The sequence below is a fragment of the Rhinolophus sinicus genome, linkage group LG11 (genome assembly GCF_036562045.2).
Source record: "Rhinolophus sinicus isolate RSC01 linkage group LG11, ASM3656204v1, whole genome shotgun sequence".
NCBI classification, from domain to species: domain Eukaryota; kingdom Metazoa; phylum Chordata; class Mammalia; order Chiroptera; family Rhinolophidae; genus Rhinolophus; species Rhinolophus sinicus.
This window is the reverse complement of record NC_133760.1, coordinates 75,284,806-75,306,688: the sequence shown is the minus strand read 5'-3', so window position 1 is coordinate 75,306,688 and position 21,883 is coordinate 75,284,806. Positions and strand designations below refer to the sequence as shown.

At 42.8% G+C, this 21,883-nt stretch overlaps 1 protein-coding gene across 3 annotated transcripts in view; it reads right to left on the bottom strand.

Moving 5' to 3' along the window:
• CTTNBP2 (cortactin binding protein 2) overlaps positions 1–21,883 on the bottom strand; it is a 134,667-nt gene that overhangs the window by 30,545 nt on the left and 82,239 nt on the right. For all 3 annotated transcript variants that reach the window (XM_074315676.1, XM_019743209.2, XM_074315677.1), the window contains 6 exons: positions 16,665–16,782; positions 13,200–13,475; positions 10,946–11,041; positions 9,847–9,926; positions 1,048–1,134; positions 868–967 (listed from right to left, as the gene is read on the bottom strand). In XM_074315676.1, the coding sequence (XP_074171777.1) occupies positions 868–967; positions 1,048–1,134; positions 9,847–9,926; positions 10,946–11,041; positions 13,200–13,475; positions 16,665–16,782 (757 nt within the window). The remainder of the gene's footprint in view (positions 1–867; positions 968–1,047; positions 1,135–9,846; positions 9,927–10,945; positions 11,042–13,199; positions 13,476–16,664; positions 16,783–21,883) is intronic.

Below are 21,883 nucleotides of genomic sequence, written 5' to 3'. Positions count from 1 at the left end.
CTGGATCTTGCAACTGCCTCCCTCCGTCACCTCCTCCCCAGGGCTCTCTGTCTCCAGGCCTTTGGAGACTAAAGTCTGGTCCATTTCAGTTTGTGTCACAGTTGCTAGGCAGAGTTTTGCTAACTCCATAAAGCTTGGGATCTTAAGCTATAAAGCTTAAGATAGAAAATTCATGAAAATGTTACATTAAACCATTTAATCCTGGTTCTGCCACTATGTAGTTGTGACAAGTTGAGCTCCTCTGTGCCTTTGAAATGGAGATAATGACACCTATTTGCAAAGTGCCAGTCAATGGAACACTGAAGGTGAGGTGGAGAAAGCAGTTCACTCCAGGTGCAGTAGTGAGGGTTGCTTGGTTGTAGAGAATTTATGAATAATCATAAAATTTACCATAACCCACATGCTTTCCATTGCCACTGTGCAGTTCTAAATATTTGGTTGGTGCCAAAGTAATTGCAATTTAAAAGGTTGAAAATAACTGCAAAAATTGCAATTACTTTTGCACCAACCTAACAGCACCAGTGATGCAATACTCAGTCCCATCGAGGTGACTGGCTCCCACCACCTCTCCCTTTGGTATACCTTTGGTGCCAATTATACAGCATGCTCACAACCGATAATGAGTTATAAACTAAAGATGAAAAAAAAGAAAATGCAGGATGTACAACAGGTGCAATGATATATAAATGAAAATAATTTTTTGCAAGTGTTCACCTGAGTGCCCGAAATTTTCATACCATAGCTGTTAAATAATCGAAAAGTTGACTTGAATTTATTCCCAAGCCACAAAGTTTATTTCCTTTTAATGGCACCATTGATGAGCACGTGTTCTGGTTATCACGATTCAGTTTGCTGAAATGGTCTTACCACTACTGATGAACAGGTCCGCGAGCTGTTCCTTGGAGAAACTCGCATCCACTTGGGCTCTCACTATTTCACAGGAGAATCCTGCAGCAGTCTGTCTGTGCTGTGATAAGGAAACAGACTCGTTAGTTCCACACACATTCGAGTTACCAAAGACAGAGAGCGTATGCAAGTAATCAATACCTTCATACAGAGTGCAAGCTGATGTGCTATGTAGTTTTGCAAGCTTCCTTCTGGGCCATGGAAGATGACGTTATGATATTGCTCAACCTAGTAACAAACCAAGAGATCTTAGGTGAAAATGCTAAGTACAGAAGAGAAAAACACAGTGGTGCACAAGTGTAAAATTCCCTTTCTGATTGTCCTTGGCCTTTCAAAAGATTAAAAACACTTTAGGGATTAGCTTTTTTCATTGTGCATGTCAAGTCTTTCATTTTAATTTGAAAGACTGGCAAATGTTGTATTTATACATTTATAAAGTATTTTACATAGTATTTATATATTTCCAGCAAGCGATGGCATTTTATAAAAAAGCACACTCCTTCTTCTCCCTATTTTCTACAGTTGAGGTTCAGTAGGTTAGCTGGGAGCATAATTCCTAGCATATTTAGTCCCTTATAGATGTTCTATAACTTTTTTATTATCCCTTGTAGACGCTCTTCAGTTTGAGATTTCCCAATACTTATTTTACTTTTCAGTGATTAAAACAGCAATGAATTTCATTAAGAGAGTTTTGGAGAATACAAAGAAACATGAAGAAGCAGAATAGAAGTCATTAAAGCAGCCACTGTAAATGTTTCCTTCTAGCTTTTTTCTTTGCAAAGTTGTGTGTGTGTATGTGTATGTGTGCTTTTTAAGGACATACAAGTGCAATCTTTTTATAACTGTTGTATATCAGATAATATCTTTCTGTTGACTTTTTCCATAAAAGATATCTTGATGAGGATAAAATTCTTTGATCAACTGTCTATATTATTCCATTCTGGAATTCAGTGTTTCAAAGAAGTCTAGGTAGAGACTCATCACTTTTATTTTGTATAAAAGAAAATCTCCTGCCTGGATATCTATAGCATTAAAAAAAAAATCTTAATCCTCATGTATAATGACATTTCTTCTGAGAACATGTAGAGATGCACTGGGATAGAAAGCCCATGACCTTTGACAAGGGCAAAGACAGTGGTGTTTGGAACAAGAGGTGGAGGTGAAGTCATTCTCCCAGCTCCATCATCCCCGAGCTGAGCTCCCACTCCCAGTCCACATGCCGGGCAGAAACTTTCTTCTTGGGAAGATCTTGCAGAAAAGGCCCTGGCAGGTGAAGTGCCAGCCTAACCGGTACAGTGGATATAGCTCATGTATGAAGACTGAGCCACCCAGAGTTACAGAACTGGTAAACACGAAAGGGTTTGCTCTCCCTTTATGCTGTGGAAGGGACAGTGTGAGGATACACGTGCATGTGAATCTTTGTGCTGTGGTTGCCTATTGTGCTCTGACGAGGTTGTCCCTTTGAGATCACAGAAGTCCACATCTCTGAGGGTGAGGACTTCAGTGAAGACAGTAAATGCGCCCCTGATTCACCAGGGAGACACAGATTTGGGGAGATGAAAGGAAGGTTTGAGGGCAAACCCTTGGCATAGAGAGTTAACTCTTTCCTTACCTGGGGCCTTTAAGACTTGAGCTTTGGCCTCCACAGAGACCAAGACATACTTAGAGGAACTCCTGGGGGTGGAAGAAAACCAGGCTTAACCACCAGGTGTCAGACCATGAGCTAAAGAGCGGCCCCTTGATGGTGAACTTGGGACTGGGTTTCAGGCTCTGGAAGACAACATATCTGGTAGCCGCAGTGATTTTCTCTGATTTCAAATACTACTCCACTATTGCTAAGGTTTCCAAAAAAGGAAGTCGTAGGACTCATACTGTGGCCAGGGCAGCAACAGAGACCCCAGCGTGCTGGAGGAAACACGACAGTGGCTATAGCTGCCCAGCAGCGTCAGCACCCTAAAGCCACAGGATGAAACCAGCAACGGCTGGTCCGGGTTGTTTCGGTGGTGTTGGGGGTCTGTGAGCCAAGCGATGACAGGGGAGCCAGGAAGGACCAACACTCGGACTGGGACGTCCCCACAGGCACGAGAGAGAATATCCTAGAAAGTTCAGCTGAGGTTCTGCTTCCAGGCAGTGAGGCTGTGGAGCCACAAGATGGCCGAGCCCAGGGACAGACGCTCTCCCACCCTCCTGTACCAGCGCTCACATATAACACACTGCCCAGATGTGGCAGTCCCACCGAAGCCACCAACTTCCTGCCCAGGCATCCCCAGGGGCTTTCATCTCTGAAAGGGTGTGGCAGGACCTGTGTTGACAGGGGGTGGAGAAGAGTATCACAGGGCGGTGAGAAGCAGAGACTGCGCAGTAAAGGACAGAGGCCCAATTGTCTAACTGCTGTAAATCTTGCTTTTTAAAAATATTAGTAAGATGATAATAGAAGGGTAATAAAAGTATTTTCCTGCCTAATTTCTGACAGGCCTCAAATAAGTGGGCCAAACGCCCTTTTGCCCCTAAAGGCAGTGGCAACATTTTCTAGATTCTTGCCAAAGGGAGACCTCAGTTCTATTTTTCTCTGTCATTGTGAAGTTTTGTCACTTTTCAAAAGTACATCAGTGGGAAATTGTGTGTTAGGTACTGCTAGTCAGGTGCAATTTTACACCAGGAGTCATGAGCTCTCTGAATTAATCCCAAACTGCCATGACTTACGGGGTAGAAATTCCCTTACAAGGAATGGATTGTTTCACACCAGTGAAACAGAATACAGATTTTCAAGACTTACTGAATATTCTACCCCTGAGGTTTTCAAATAGCATTGCTATTTAATCTTGTCTCGCTTCTGCAAATAAGAGTGCTCGATTCATTGCAGATACCCTGCCAAACTACCTATGCTTTGTTAAGACTGATTTTGAAATCATATTACAGCAAGAAACCCAGCTTCATAGATAAGCTGCCTTCAATTTCAACACCTCATTTGTTCTCAGACTGTAGGTTCTTACAAAATACAGGCAGGAAACATTCAATTTAAAATTTCATTGAAAAGGCCATTCACTAGCAGTAAGCATTTTGTGTTCACATAGGCTAATATCCCTTCTGGAATAAGGTAAAATATAAGTAAGTGAACTAAATAAGTAAATAAAGAGAAAAACAAATGTACAGATTATTCATACATTCCAATGCACACATTCCATTGGGAGGTTTCTCCTCATTTCAGCTATTACCAATATTTTGTTAACGGTGTTTTGTTCTATCTCGTCAAATGATGTAGTTGTGTTGGTTACCATTTATGTTCTGAACCAAAAAAACAAAGTAACACACACAAAAAAAATGATTTCTGGGAGCCTGTTGCTCTGAGACTGGTGCAAACATGCAAAGCTATACCAAGAAAACATGGGCATTTATTCTAGCATTACCACCTTACATTTCTGCAAATAGCAAGAGCTGAGGTATAATAAATATCATGTTCCATGTGTCCAGCAGAGGGCTCTAAAGATAGACAGATAGGTAGGTAGATAATGGGCAGGCAGACCCAGTCGGGCAGATCTTGGGGGCCGGAGGTAAATATTTTGTGTTGGAAGGATATCTATTCTTTGAAAAAGAAAATCAAACTTAACTTCCAAAAGGTGAATTGTAGATGTCCAAAGTATACCCTAGTTTATACTTCCAGTGTGACATTTTTGCTTATTAGTAAAGAGACACTGGCCTTATTATCACAATTGGTACCAATCCCTTCCGTTCTTGTGTCTTCAGAGCTATTCAGGAAGCTCTTATCACATGTCAATCAGTGCTTTGTGAGGCAAATGACTTCAGGACTAAATGGGAACAATGACCTCAACAAAGGCCTATCTATCCCTTTTTTTTCCCCCTTCATGATGTTTTTGTGCAGAATGGAACTCCGGATAAAGCCTTGTCTCCACTGTGCTATTGTGGCATCTGCAGGAAGCTTTCAGACTTGTGGCATTATTTTAAAGCAATAAACTCGGCCTTTTCTTTGGAGTTTCACTCTGAGGAAACCTTCCACTTTCCTGAGGTAGTTTTAGGTCAGGTTGTGCTGAGATGCTGAACTCAAAAAAAGAATGAAAAACAAAAGGTCTTTACCAAGCCAATAAAATCGAGATGGCTATAGCTTAAGGTGTCAGGCTTTGTAGCTAGGACTTTCATTCTGTCCTCTTCTGACACTCAGTTTTAAATAACTACTTCCTGCATGACTTTAGAGCCACAGATAACAGTTACTGTCAATTTATTCACACAAAAATCCCCCAAACAATATTGGCACATCCAGCATCCAGAGATTCAAAACCGGAGTCCTCCATGTTAGAAAGGGTGTTAGCTATTTGCTGAAGTCTCTGTGAATAGGTGTAAGAGAATAATAAAATTCAAAAGAAATTACAGTTCACAGAGAGAGACTCACACATATTCTGTTTTTAAAAACCATCTTACTGAAACTGCAAAAGCCATGATCAGACTTGGATATTAACTTCAAATAAAGATAGGCCCACATTTATAATATTTGGGTATTATAGCTATTAAAAAAAATGAAACTCTATATAACTCCTGGACGTAACCCTCTCTCACCACCCAGCCTCTTCCTGCCCCAGACCCCCAGCCTCTTCCTGCCCCAGACCTCCTCTGGGCGAACACGTGCCCTACGGGCCTGAATCTTCTTCCACTACAGCCACGGGAGCCACAGGGTCACTGCTGTTGGAGCCACTTCCTCCTCATACCAGGGAACTGGCCTCCTCCTTCCACTGGGACCTCACCCATCCTAGCTCTTCCACGCCCAGAAAAGACCAGGCTGGACTCGCTCGTCTGCTCAAGGAGTTGATGGAGTTTTGTTGGGCCGACTTAGGTACATAATCATCATTTATGACATTTTTATGGGAACACAGCAGATTTATTTGGGGAATGTATGAAGAATAAGTAGCCTATCCTAGTGGGATTCCTGATTGGCGTGGTGTGTATTGGAGTGGACAGACCACAGGTGAAAGAATCTCAGAAATCATGTCCTGGGAGATTCGGAGTCTCACATTTTAAAATAGGGCTCAGATTAGGGCAATCTATTCATGTATTTTTCTTGTATAATAGTCACTCATAGTCACTGAAGTAGTAAAATAAAAAGTTATGAATAAGCTAACAAAAATTTGACAATTAGCTAAGAGAAAAGTTTGAATTTAAGTTCAACTATTACAATAAGTTATTAGTGATTGAAAACTCAAATAAGTTAAACATTTCCTTATTAACTCAAGGATGGAGATTTGAAATTTACTTGTATGATTCTAACTCTTCAATGAAAGCATTTAAAAATAACATCATTTTTTTAAAAGCCTGATTTAAAGTCTTCACTCCATGTGGTTTTCTGCATAAGGCTTTCATACGTGCATTTTTATATAACACATTTATATACACAGTAAAAACTGGTTACTGTAATTCTTTCTTAACCTAGGTTAGTAACTTGTATGAACTACGGTTACATGCAGGAGAATGGGAGGCCATCTCGGTTCCATTCCTTAGCTTCCACAGCTTACTTGCTGAGGACCCTGGACAAATGACTTTGAGTCTTGGTTTATTCACCTGTAAACAGGGCATACCTAATGCACAGGATGATTAAATGAGACAATCAGAGCAGAGCTTGGAATGTAATAAATACTCACTAGAAGTCCGATATTACCAGGTTGGCATATCTGTTGTATAGATTTTCAACAACTCAGACACACTGGCATGCCTATAATCACTGTGGCCCTACGTGGATGTGCCACGCTGGCTCAAACCCCACCAGTGGCTTCCTACCACACCTGGAATCAACTTCCAAGTCTTTGTCGTGATCCTGCATGAGCAGGTCCTCGCTCTGACCTCACTGCCAGTCTCGATATTTTGTCCCACATGTTAACCACCATCCTTAGGGCTACTGGCTTCGCTTCATCTCATCTCCTGTTTATGCATCACCACAGAAAAGCCTTTCCTACCAACTCCATCCAAAAGCGCTTCCTGCCATCTCCTCCACTGGCTCTTTATCTCCTTACCGGCTCTAGTTTTCTTTATACTTGCAATTAGTGCTGGTCTCACATTATATGTATTTATTCATTTGGTTTTTGTCTGTCTTCCCCACTAGAATGTAAACTCCATGCATTTAGGGAATATATCTTATTTATACAGAGCTAACGCCTACATTCCTAAAACTGCCTGCATAGAGGAGGCTCTCAATAACTAGTTGTCAAACAACTGAATTGAATAACTAAACAAGATACAAAAATGCCTCCTACCGGGTGTATCTCCTTAAGGGGTCCAGAGTCTTGTATGGAAGAAAAAACACTGACAGCCATTAAATATACTGTTGCCTCAGTCACTTTACATTTTGAAGTGATTGTTGAAATGAATGATATTTTATCTTCATCCAAGAGTTAACTGTTGGATGTAAAAAGCCCTTTACGTACACTCATTAAATTGAGATGAAAGCTAACAACAGTGTTCACTTAGTTTCTGGTTTGTTGGTCACTGATAGTGAAAGTATGTCTTATGCATTAGGAGGCACTTGGAATATCCTCTCTCTAATGTGACTAGTAGACATTTCACTTGACAGATAGACTCTGTCAAGGCTGACGCAGCTGCACTGCCTTTATTCACTTTGTCATCTAAACAGGTTAATGGAAAGAAAGCTCTGAGCCAGAACCTTGATCACTATGGAGAAGCTGCGAAGGGCAGGGACTGGGGGGATGGGGGTGCAGGAGGGAGGAAATGGTTTTAGGAAGTGACTCTACTGACAGCCTGAGGCTCACTTTCCTGAAAACCAGCTGGTCACACAACTTCAACCTTCACTTAAGCAAAGGAATGAGACAGATCTCCTTCCTATCTGTATAAAACCCGTAGGCTGACTTTGGTGCATTCGAGAAAGAAGAGCAAATAGCAAGGAAAAAAGTGAAAGTATCAAATTTAGAAAACACCATCTCTCCTCAATGTAAAGCCTCTGAATGTTTCTGTGCTACTGTAGCTGAGTCTGGAGCTGACACAGGGCAGCTAACTTTGAGCCTGGCTGGAAGATCAGTGGAACGGTTTTCAATGCTTCCTTTCATCTGGAACAAAGACATCAATTCATAGTTAATCAAAACAACTTTTTAAAGGGTCATAGCTAAACCTATTTATTTTTTAAAAAACTGTTTTCCAACTTAAGGCAGGAAGCAAAATGATTGTTTCTTTAATGTTTACACCATCAATATTAGTGTTAGGTCAATCTCACACAGACACAGTACGAATCAGGGAAACACAAGTCTGGCTTCATCACTCACTCATATGTGGACTTGTGGCTATTTGTACTCTCTCTGTTTCAGTTTTCTTGTCTATAAAGTGGGTGGTATTAGCTACCTCGTAGGGATGTTCTGAGGAATAAATAAATGAGATACGCATAAACACTATGCTTGTTGCCTGCCATGTAATAACTACCGGAAAAACACAAAGCATTGAATTCACCCATTTCATATCGAGAATCTGCCACTTTCTCTTGATAAGCACATACCCTACTTCTTCCATTTAGTAACAGAACTGCCTAGTATTAGCAGGCTTGCCTGGCAAAAGACCACACTTGCCAGCCATGCATGGACATGTGTCTAAATTCCAGTCAATGGAGTGGACAAAAAAGGGGGCCACACGCTACACCTGATGAGCTCAGGGGAGGCCTGCATGGTGAGCCCTGCAAACTCAGACTGAAAGTAACCACATAGGATGGTCTGAACATAAATATTTCTAACTAAACGCAGGTCGTAGCAGGTAGTCATATCTTGAGCCTGTAGTTTTCTTGACAAAGGTCCATCTTTATCTTAGGTAAACCTATCTACTGTCTTTTTGCATCTAAGATAACATACCCTTGGAATGTCAGAGGAATCCCTCGGGCTCCCCTGGGCACAATCCACCGCACCAGAGCAGGAGACACAGCCCCTCCCTCAATGTTGTCTTGTTCCCCAAATACCACCTCTACGTGCTGTAGATGTTAATTGCTCACTAGCCTCTACCCACCAATGGAAAAGAAGTGTATGTCTCTTCGATTTACTTTTTACCCAATTCCAGACATATCCCCACTTTGCTTTCTCCCACCCCCTTAATCTACCATCAATGGACTTCCTGTAACCCACCTTACAACTCCTCCTTTGGTTCTAATTATAAAAGAAGCTGCAAAACTGCCATTCTCAGGAGCCTTTCTTAATCCCTTGAGATTTTGCTTTCTGGCAATTGTCAGTTTGGCTCAAATAAACTCATTACAATTCTCTACAGGTCTGGACATTTCTTACGTGGACAACGGGATGTGGGCAGGAATGACGGACGTGTGCCACGCCCCAGAAAGGAAGAGGCCTGCTCTCCAGGTTCTCTTCCCGCAGGCCAGAAGCTGGGATGGCCCAGAACCACACAAGCAGCACCCCAGGGACAGTGAGCACTGAGAGAAGGTGCGGGGGTCACCCGACCCCCTCGCCCCCCCTGGATTCTCCCCTGCCGGGGCTTCTCTCTTTGAGAAAAATAACTTCTATACTGTTTAAGCTATAATTTTTTGGTTTCTGTTAAAGTGGTCAAATTAATACTAATGCTAACCAATGCTCACATATTTACTAATTTTTAAGTTATGAGAATTTACAGCAAGGCATCTTGTTAGTTATTGCTATTTTCCCCTATATTGATCAGTTATTTGAGGTCAAGTCCTTATTGGGGGAAGACAATCCCCTCCTGCCCAAACTAACACTTTTAAATCCCATATGGGCTCCAGCTCCAGGCAATGGACCCCTGGACAAGTGACAGAAATCCAGAATGAAGTACCCAGCAGCCTTCTACAGAGGGGGCTGTTGGGGAAGTAACGGTCGGGGCACAGGGTTGGCAGGGGCTCACAGTCTTCTAAACATAGCAACGGCCCACCCAACATTCCAGTGTCAGGGGCGGGGTGTACGACTCCACCGGGCAGTGTCCACCTACCAGCCGGAGGTAGTTCTGCAGCAGCTGCAGAGGGATCAGAGATGCGTAGGTCACACTGCTGAGGCAGCCTTCTTGAGGACCTATAAGAAAGAAAAACACAGAAGGAAAATGGGCTTTTTCTTGTTAAACAGAAAGAATCAAAAAAGCAACAGTATCTATCATTGAAGATACAACGTGTTTGCTGACTTACTACTAGGCAGAGCTGACATTTGGTCAAGAAGCACCAGTGTGCCTTTATCATTGTGAAAATATTGTGATTCTTTGTACTGGCTGGTAAACAGACACAGTTCCTGGCCGCCTAAGAGCTGCCCAGGGGCTCCGTCCTCCCCTGGAAGCCCACCCACTTCCTGTCAATCATAGCCAGGCCGCCAGATCCTGGCTCTGACACTGTAGTTGGTATCTGCTCTGATCACTGGATTCAGTATTACACTGTTTATAAGAAAACATTATCAGAGATGGTGCCAATCCTCAGAAAGTTCCCACCTTAGCCAGTATTAATGCACAGCTCTGGGTTCTCCCTTTAGGAACATTCATTCCTCAGCTCTGTCCACTGACCCTCCTTCCAAATTCTCCTGTTCTCTCAATACACTGAGCCTACAGGAATTTTCTAGGATGGTCTCACACTTTTTCTTTTTAAGGCTCCATTCCTAAGTATGGGAAATGCATGAACTTATACTTGTAACACACTGTAAACAACAGGGACTAGCACACAGTAGGCACTCACTGAGCATCAGCTTGTACCATTATAACAATGCTAATCACATACTATACTTGATAGTGACAAAGACACTTCTTTTAACACCATTTCTGTCACTCCCCCATCAGCATGTCAGTTTGGGCTCTGGTTTGTTCCTCATGAGAGATGCAATCAAAATCGTAGGACTCAGCCAGGCATCGCCACAGGTACTAGAAACATGCCTTCTGGTTTTTCCTCTCCTTAACCAAAGGTTTTAGCTAACATCTAATTATTTAGCAGGGGGAGTCCTATGCACGTGGCAGGAGGACGCAGGATAAAACATGCCCATTTAAGCGCTGGTCCTGGAAAGCAGTCATGAAGCAAGCACTCCACTCACATGCCCTCAGCTGGAAGTGTCTTTACCTGACAAAAGCACAGCGACCTGCTCTGCTTTGTTCTTCCTCAGAAAGTCCCACGGGGACTGGGCGAAGCTCTGACCCACTGACCACGGCACATTTCCTAGTTCACAAAAATGAAACAAGAAATGTCAAGAGAAGAACAAAAGTAATTTTTCTTAGACGAATCAATGCACTGTCTCCTCTGTGAAAACCCTAAGGAGTCCAAACGCGTGTACAGAATTTCTGAAGGGGCGTATACCATTAACTCACTACTTTGGTTGAAGGTCAAGAGGAAGACCTTCAAACTAGGGGCTTCTGCAAAGCCATCCTGAGGAGGGACTGAGAGAAGTATGGAGAGTGAAAACACAACTAAAGATTTCTAAGGTTTCAAGAGTACAGCTGATCATGACATTCCGTGGCTCTTCCAGTGCCTGCTCCACAAAGGCCAAGAACCTGAGATAGCAGGTTCTTTATGACCTGGTTCCTGCCTCCCTTCCTAGTAAAGACTTAGATTCCAGAAAAAAACACACACAGATAACTTCAGGCGGTGAGGATAAGGCGAGCCTTCTCAGGGTCGGGCCCTCTGCTCACTCTTGCTCAGAAAGGGTTCTACTTCATAGGTGCCTTCTCTAGGGAGGGAATGCTAATAAGATCTTGTTTTCATGTCTTCCCTTCCACAGATCAATTCCCAAATACCTATTCCAGCATGCCCCCAACACACATGCACACCCCACTTGCAACTCTCTGTTATCTGTTGGCCTGGGTTCTTTTAATCTCACTTAGGTTATCAACACAGTAAAATCATTTATATACATACATTAAAAACAATAACAATGCAGTTATCAATGATCAAGTAGCTACATCCAGGCACTAAAGTAAGCCCTGTAACCACAAAACTCAATGATTTTAGATTTGAAATGTCAGGAGGGTGCCCCACCCTCAGTGACAAGCATGAACACTGGGACCATCGAGCCCTAGCACCTGTTGCTTATGGAGGTAAATCTGTCCGACGGTGGTGAATACCCATGTGCCTTTCGGTGTTTCCAGAGTAGCTGGATGAGGGCTAGTGGCGAGGGCTGTTTCCTTCAAAACATGGCTGTGCTGACTTCATTTATCACATCCCTGGGCTGAACCACACCTTGAATAACACTCCAAAGTATGGGCAAAATGGGATCCTGAGAATCGTTTATGACTTGTTCTCTTAGTGAAAGTATTTAATCACATAACAATTCTTCTGTAATAAGTATGGTAATTTCAATGATCACTCCAAAGATCCATAAAGTGAAGTTGTGAATAATCTGTTTTGAAATCCACTGCTGACCGATATTTTGAAAGTGAATTAGCATATATGAGTGAACAGAATTAACCTCTATCTGCCATAATAAGCCGATACATTAATAACATGGTAAAACCTGCACTTCCTGCAATCTGGACCATGCTTTTGCAACAGGAGGCGGTTGAAAGTGTACAGGCTTTCCTACCAGACAGACATGGTTTGGGGTCCTAACTGCTGTGCTCATTCACTCTGTGGCTTCAGGCAGCTCATCTTGTAACTTGCTTAGTTTCTGTAAAGCGAGCCTGTTGTAGGACTCGATGCAGTGCCATACATAATGCGCCCGGCAGTCTGGCACAGCAGCAGCAGGTTCCCATAGGTGTTAGTTTTCCTGGTTTAAGAGGAAAGAAACTAACAGGCACAACTGCCATTTACAGAGTACTTACTATGCTCATCAGAAAGTACATCTTATCTCTATAAGACCTACAGTCTGTCTCATGGAAACTATCAAACAGAAATAAGCAGTTACCACCCTGATTCATCCTATAGAAGCTTTGAATATATCTTCATTAAACTGCTTCTTCCAACTCGAGACTTCATTAGGATTCTGTCCTTGGCGGTACGGTTGTTAATGCCCTACAGCGTCCCTGGAACAGCCCAAGCACAAATTTGGAGCTGCATTCAGACCGTGTGCATTAGCAAGCAGCTGCAGGGGGCTAGTTTCTGGCATTTATCTAGCATAGCAAGAGCAATCACAAAGCCTCATCAAGGGCTTTCATGCTCTTTACTCTCTGAGCATTATCTGAGGCATAAGAGCATTTTTACACTAACAGGCAACGTTATGTAACGGCTGCATTGTGAATACTCAAGTTTTTCAGCACCAGCAGCTGCTACACGTGAAGCTCTGAATGTGTTTAATCAGTGAGCTAAGTCTCAGGTGATGAAGCCCATGAACGTAAATAAGCCCAGAAATTTCACTTTCTCTCCATCGCAGGGCAGCCAATACCTAGTGTGACAGATCGCACGCTGCTCGCACCGAGGCCAATGCTGGAGTCAGCAGTGTTATTACACGTCACATCTTCCAGACTCCACCATCCATCAGAAGAGATGGCTTGGAAATGATTTGTCAGAGCTTGACTCACTGCTTTTGAAAAATCATCCCATGATGTCTGTTTGCGGATATTTAAAATACATATTGTGTTTTCACATTCAAAGTCATCAGAACAATAGTTGTCTGGTTGAACTTCACCCAGTGAAATCCTTAAGGGTATTTTAAGAGCATCTGTTGGAAGAATAAAAGAATTAGAAGTTTTAAAAAAAATCCTGATAGAAAAAACAACAAAGCTATTATACAAAATAAGCAGATATGAAGATTTTAAAAACAAATCAAAAGGCTGCTATCCTATTTCTTTAAATAACATTAATTCAGTGTTCTTATACCGGAGTAAACGTTGATCTTCCATCTCTTCATGGTTTCCTTGGAACATGTTGCTCGCTTGAATTGTTCACCTTTCCTTATATCTTTGGCCTTTTCTATTTCATTGACTCTTTCCTTTCAGCAAGATTCTCAGGTTCTTTAAAAAACAAGAGAACTAGAACCCTCTCCCTCTCTGGACCCTGAATTCTCTATATTGCCCTTTCTCCTCATCTTCATTGATAATATCATGGATAAGACAGGGTACAGACACTTTATATATATAAAAGAAACCATAGGCTGAGTCTACAGGGGCTGAGCAGGGCTGCTGAGGATGGGACACTGTAGACATCACTTATTCATAGGGTCGCCAAGCGTTGGAGCCACTCAGTGGCACATGACACACACATAGTTGTATAGGTCAGTGTTAGGAGAGTGGCTTCAGAGTCATACAACCTTGGTCTGAGCCTCAGAGTCAGCTTTCTACTAGCTCTGTGTACTAGGTAAACCGCTCTGAGCTCTCTATAGCCCAATTTCTTCTATAAAATGGAAGGAATATACAATTGAGTTGTTATGAAGAGTAATGAACTCATGTTTGGAATAGATTTAACCCACTATCTGTTGCATAGTGAGTACTAGTAAGAATTTGATAAAAGTCAAACAGTACAGTAGAAGCTTCTAAAATGATCTTTCTAATCTCTCTGTGATACCACCTGACTGAAGCCCCACCAAGGCGGGCAGCACCCCCACGCACTTCCATTCTTATGAACTGAATTAAATGCTTACCAAGAGTCACTTGTGATTATTCCCAAATTTCCTGTCTGTTAACTCATTACCCTAATTCTAATTAGTAAATTAATATTCTCTAAACTGATGAAATGGGTTACTATTCTTACGAAATAGTAAGCTGAACTTACTAAGTTGAACGCTTTAATTACACTGAACAAAGGAATTGCTAAGAAAAAAGTCATTTAATGAGATATAGATGAGACAATTACAGAAAACTAGAAAAAAAATTTAACTATCTCGAGACAGATGCTGCTTTAGTTTGCTTCACATATTTAAGTTCTCAAACACTAGAAATCATAGATGAAGCATTGTGTGGTTTGTTCAAACCAGAGTGTGTGGAACTTCAATCAGTAGAACCAAACTGAAATGAAGACTTACACCTAAAAGTGGATGAAAGAACTACTTTATATGTTTTAAAGTAAAATAAAATGTTTTAAAAATGTGTATGTTTATGATTTACTTCTTAAACTGGCTTTTTCCATTAACTGACCAACTAGTGGATGATTTTATTTCCTGACTGTCCATTCTCAGTCCTTATCGCCAGCATCCGGCCAACGGATGTCTCTCTGCTCTCTGATGTACACTCCTACTGGATTTCCTCAGACCTCACTGGTCACTCTTTAATGTTGTTCCTTTGCTGGTCCCTCCACTTTTTCCAGATTTCTTAATGACAGAGTGTTGCAATGTCATTACGCTTATTTTTTTCTGTGTTCACTTCCTTAGTAACCTCACCCAGTCCCATGACTTCAGATATCGTCTACAGACCGCTGACTCTCAGATTGACATACCCAGCTCATACTCGCCTCCAGAATTCCCACTGACTTGACGTCTCCCACAGTCCTAAGAGACACCTCAAATTCACACATCCAAATCTGAACTCCTGATCCTCATTAGCAGGCTGCTTCACCCCCTACCTTCCCCTAGACAGACAGGTAACAGCATTTCCAACCTGCCAGTTACTTAGGCTGAAAACCTGGAGTCACCAATGAGTCTCCTTTCTCTCATACTTCACTTTCAATCCATCAGGCAGTTCTGTTGGCTGTACCTTCAGCTATATCCAGAACCACCTCATTGGCTACAATCTTAGACTGAGCAGTCATTATTGTTTTCTTACCTGGATTACCACATATTGGCCTAACAGGTCCCTGATTCTAGCTGGGACTTCCTAGAATCTATTCTCAACAAAGCAGCCAGTGAGACTATTAAAACACGAGCATGGCTCCCCCTAAGTCCCTACAACGGCTACAAATTCCAACAAGACCAGGCCCCTATGCCACTCTATCCTGGAACGTCTCTGACCTGTGTTCCTACTTCTCTGCCCTCGCTCATTCTAACCCAGTCACCCTGCCCTCCTTGCTCCTCAGACACACCAGCTCTGCCCCTTACCTCAGGGCCTCTGCACACTTGATATTCTGCTTGGAAAGTTCTAACCTGGAATATCTAGGTAGCTGCCCTCCTTACCTCCTTCAAGTGTGTGCTTAGGTGTCTTACCAGTGAGGCTACCCTGCCCATCATTTGGAAAACTGAATCTACGCCAAATCTATTTTAAAAACGCCCACTCCCAATCCCCCTTAGTCTTTTCCATAGCGCATATAACCACCCCACATGCCACAGGATGAATTATTTCTAATGTTTATTGTTCATTTTCCGACTCTTAACATTAGAACATAAATTCAATGTGAATTACTGGTACAGCTGGCTGATTGAATGGATTGGGTGATAATCTCAATGTAAGAGGTCACGCTATTTTATATGATCCAGCACTCCATATTTATAAACCCACAAGTGAACCTTTCGTAAATTGCTCTGTGGAGCATATATTCTTAGAGCTGGAAGAAACCAAAACCACCGTCAATGACCTTCATAGACAGGTGGGCAACCAGACGACTTGCCTAGGCTCATACAGCCAGCTAACGGCCAAGTTCCCACCCATGATTTCTCATACACTGCTAGTCTCATGTCTACAAAGACAACCTAAGTCACACGAAAAGAGCAATAATTACTTAGCATGCTTTCCTAGGTCAGTAAAATGCAAGGAAGAGCTTACCTTAGTTGAATAGCAATTAATTCTGGAAAAATGGCATGCTACATGGAAAACAATAATTACCACACTAATAATCAATAAAATATTTTTGTAGTAGCTAGGGCGCACAGACGGCTAAGCAGAGAATGAGAAAACTGGAGTTGTGTGAGAATTTCCCAGCATCCCAGAGGCCCGCACTGTGGGGGGCGGGGTGGGGGGCCAGGGAAGCTGTGAAGGGCACTTACGAAGATTCTCCAGCAGGTGTTTGCAGTCGTCAGTGGCCACGTCGTGCACCGTCCGATTGCACTTCTCTCTCCTGTCCGGCTCCAGCCCTGCATGCCTACACAAGATTTCTAGGCAGTTCTGTAAAGACAAGAGCTCTATTACCTCACGGCCCAATGAATACACTTGAGCTAACACCCAAAGGGAAAAGTCAGTTGCCTGCCTCAAGCAAATCAGAAATTCTCAGCTAGAAATCTTACTTCCCTTATAGCAACCCAAACATACAGATTATTCTAAACAATGTTTCAAAATGAAACTTGAAGAGTGCTTCATTTAAATGCAAATCATAGGATCTAAACACTGCTCCACAGAACAGCCTCCTAGGTTTCAAGAGGAACAAAATAGCATCTTAATCACTCAGCTTGCGGAGCGACATTAGGAAGAAACGGAGTTCAGCGGACCATGTCCTTTTCTGGCAATATGGCAACACAGAGGCTTTCGCCACAACTGGAAGCTACTTGATGTCCGCTGGACTACGAGGTGCTCTGCAGGTCACGTCAGCATAGGCACCGGCTTCACCAATTCTGTCCCAGAGTCCTTGCAAGCACTTTTATATTTGACATCTTACGTTATCCTTATGAAATCTATAAAGACCATGCTGGTTGAATTTTTAGAAAAACATTCCCAATAGATATTGAAGTCATGTTCCCTTTCTTCTTCGGCTTTTTCTTCTGTGCTGCTTAAGGAAATCTTCACTCAAAAACATCAGTAACCTATGAACTGATTATTTTCCCCAAATTTTCAAGCCCAAGAAGAAGTAAAACAGTATAGTTGCAAACATTTTCTAATGCGCAATTGCCTGGCATGATATTACATCAGGATATTTGCCAAGGAACTCTGCTGTATCAACTTTTACCTCTTCACAGACCTGCTTCACATTTTTTACTGATTTTCCACAAGAATAAGCACAAAACTGCACAGACCAGAAGGAACTAATAAGCAATGCCCTTCTCATCACTTCCCCAAACACACACATACACACACACACACACACACACACATGCATGTATGCACACAACACACACACACACACACACACACACACATAAGGGAACACGCCCATGCTTGAGGCTGATTTGCACTTCTGACAACACAGTAAACTAGACAGTCTGAAAGCCTTCTCCACTGTTGCTATAAAACACCTGTTTTCTGTTTGGCAAAACATATTTTTCTTTTTATGTAAATATTTTCTGGAAGTATAACATCTAAATAGAAAAGTACACAGACAAGTGTGCAGCTTGAAGAATGATCACGAGGTGCACATACTTGTGGAAGGAGCATTCTGGAAGCTTCCATCTCGGTCATGAGCCCTCCCTTCTCCCCACCAGGTGTCCAGTACTCTGAGTTCTACTATCAGAGATTGGTTAGCCTGCTTATGGATGTTATATAAATGGAATCATGCTGCAGGCACACTTTTACATTTGGCTTCTGTCATGAAACGTAACGTCTTTGAGATTCATCCAGTGTTAGGAGTAGTCACAGTTAATCTTTTTTGGTTTGTTTTGTACTTTTTCAATTTACTGTGTGGTCTCCCATGATGTGAATATACCACAATTTACTTATCTGTTGTCTTATTGATGGACACCTGGGTTCTCCTACGAACATTCTGGTACAGGTCCCTTTGGTGGCCACATATACACATTTCTGTTGAGTGTGTGTACCGGAGTGGGACTGCTGGGTCCCACGGTATGCATCTGTTTTATGTCAGTATACACTGCGAAGCACTTTCAGAAGTAACTATACCAATTTCCACTGCCACCAGGAGAACGAACATGTGAGTTCCAATTGCTTCTTATTGCCCCAAAGCACTTTAAACACAACCACAAGGAAGGACAGGAATTCCCTAAGGGCCACAAAGAAAAACAAGGAATAAGCTGAAACCACCAATTAAGTAAAATCTGAACAGGAAGCCAGTGCTGGTCTGAGAGCAAAGCCAATACAGATTTCTTGGGGATGCTGTGGGGATGGGGGGGGGCTAGGCCTGGGACCCACAAAACGGAGGAGAGGAAGCAGAGGACCCCCGAGTAAAGAAAGTTCACCTGACTGCAAAGGGAGTCAGCTAGGACTTCTGCTTCTGACTGCTCCTGCTCAGGCTGGAGGGGTCTGCTCTACAACTGTAAAGCTCTGGCTTTTGTAGGCCTGGCGTTCAGATATAAGAAATCACTAAGCCAGGAACTTAACTGAAAACAAAGCCAAATATATAAATAACAATTCTTAGGAAACTGTTCATTAATTTGTATAAAACTAATAAATGCATAAGATAGTTAATGAGCATTTCAGGAATGTCTATTTAGAGATTAACTCTAATAAGAGTGAGTACTAAGTAGAATGTAGTCTGAGCACTAAACTCTGTGATTTCCCGATGATAAGAGATAAAAATAACACATTTATCATGCAAGTTAGTACTTGCAGCAGAAGCAGGTAAGACAAACAGATCTGGATTATAACCCTGCCAATACAAATGTTTTCTATCTACCTCTTTTGGCAAATCATTCAACATTTTCCTGCTTCAGTTTCCTTATCTGTGTTTCAAAAATCTGTATTTTACAGGGTAGTTATGTGACTTCTATGAAAAGAGGAATAAAGAGCTCTTATATTCTCAGGACTTACTAAACTCTCAATATTTATTAGCTGCTGTTATTATTATAATCAGCAAAAACATCACCAATTAGAAAACAGCCTACTTATTCAGTTAAGTGGTAAGGTATTACAGCACATCAATAAATGTCACTGATCTCAATTCTAGGTGATGTTATTCCAAATTACAAACAGAAATGATAAAAGATGCAACCCAAATCTGCAAGATCCTTTTGTTTCTGATCCTCAAAGGATATCGTACCTAATTGTTATTACGCTCAGGTAGGCAGTGGGCAATTATATAAGCAGCTGACTTTGTCTTTAAGGAAGCACGAAATAGAAACAAAGCAGGATGACGCTTCCCAACACTGCTGCACATGTGCACACTGGGTGCTACGCTGGGCTCACAAGCAGCAAACGCAAAGAAGAAAACGCACAACGACAGTATTTGAGCACATAGTAGGTGCCAGGCACAGTTCCAACACTTTGCAAGTACGTAGTGCTCATTCATCCTCACAATTTATAGAAGATACAAGCACCTCTGTGCCAGGCGCTGTGTTGGAGCCCTGGCTTGTGACAATGAATAAGGCAACAGTTCTGATTCTCAGGGAGAACAAAACGTTGTGAAGTCAGACTTTGGGAAATGCGCACAGGAAGGGGGCTATTGAAATGATGAGCAAAGCTCTATGTGTGGGGGGAGTGGAGAACAGAATCTAAGCTCGCCCCTTGGTGGGTGGGCTGTGCGAAGAGAATAAATGCTGTGATGCCAGTCATGCTTCTGGAAATGGGTTCCCAGGGGACCTCAATGGGGCACATTGTCCTATCCAAGTGACGAAGAGCAAGAGCTCGAGATGAATTAGTCAAGCCAAAGTCTTATTCGTTGCCATCCAGGTACGTCTGCAATAACAGACTTAGAAAAGCAGTGGCTTAGGCTTCAGCTTTCACTTCCACTCACATCCCACTCACCAGGACTTAGGTGCAAAGGAAGCTGGAGAAGGTTACATCTTTATTTTGGGTGGTCATGGGCCCCACTGAAAACTGAGTGATCCGTTAGTCTAGAGAAACAGGAGGAGAGATGATGAGGGCCAGTAAACCATCTCTCCCATGGTCCTTTATAAGGAGTTGAGAGGCAAGGTCTCAGTGCCAAGGAGTCTAAGGAGAAACCCCAAGTCTGAAGAGCTAGAGATACCGCCAAAGTCAAGGCAGAGAGCTGAGAGTTCAAGACTGGGCAGAGGGAGCAAAGCGAAAGCAGTTTGTAGTCCAGGAGGTAAGGTCCTGTGCAGGTGCTTGGAGCAACAGTGGATGGACCCACTGTTTTGCAGAATGGTGGAGATGAAAGCAGTCAAAATGGGAAATGGTCACCTAAGCCAAAAGGCAGAGTTGGGGGTGAGTAGCCTAAAATGAAGACAGTTGGAGTCAGCTCTGAAGGGCTGAGTGCTGAGGACTTTGGATGCTTTTCTATAGGCACGAGAACATGTACAGGTGGGAAGGTGCCATGATTGGCTCAGGTCTGAAAACCAATTGGTGCAACTGAGAGATATATTGGAAGGAAGAGGAGGACAGGAAGGAGACCAGTTAAGAAAGAATTGTAGTAATAGTCCGTTTACTTATTGATTCAACATTTAGTACTTTTGGGTTAGAGACTCTGCTGGGCATGGCACATACAAAGATGGAAAAGAGATTTTTGGGGGCAGGCGGAAAGGGAGAGAGGCATGCAAATGATTACAGTGTTAAAGTACAAGCTCTGTAAGTGAAGTGTGAAGAGATGCCCTGGGAATATCTACCTCCTGGAAGCCAGGACTTGCGCTGAGATGTATCCAGGCAGGGAAGGGTCAGGACAGAAGAGGCCACATGAGGTAATGGGAACAGGAGATGCAAAGGCAGGGAGAGGAGACAGAGTGCAGGATGTGTGCACAGCAGCCAGCGGTGCATGGTCAGAGTACAGGACTCCAAGGGAAGGAGACAGGAAGTGTCTGTGGGGTTAGCCTGAGGCCACATCGGCTCTGGCACATATCACGGAAGCGACAGAGCCTTGTAAAGATGCTGAGCAGGTAGGTGACATGACCAAGTCCCCCTGTTAGAGCGGTCCCTCCCACAGCAGCATGAAGGAGTTGGAGACGCTGGATGAGGACATGGTGGCAGGGCCCGCATGAGTGCAGACAGCGGACAAGGGCTTTCCAAGGACAGTGCTCATGGGATATCCAAGACGCAACACACTCAACATTCATTTATCAAAGAATAAAACCGAGAGCTGCATCAATCAATTGAATTCATTAAGTTAGGAAGATGGGACAAGTACACAAACGCCAGGTGATTTCTTGGATTAAGAGAGAACAAGAGATGCAGCAGAGCAGCTGAGGGGCATAAACATGGGAGCCCAGAGACGCACCCACTGGAGCTGTCTGGTGGGAGCAAAACTGAATTCGGTCATCAACAGGGCTACCACACAATTGTCAAAACCGGGACACCTTTAAGAGTAAAAGGGGGCATTCTTCGTAGTTACACTGAATGAGAGGCATAAGAAGGACTGCATCACACAGACTGGGAAGTTGGTTCCTCCAGTTACCAAGGACACGTCCGGGAAACGGTGGCTTCCTGGGTAGGA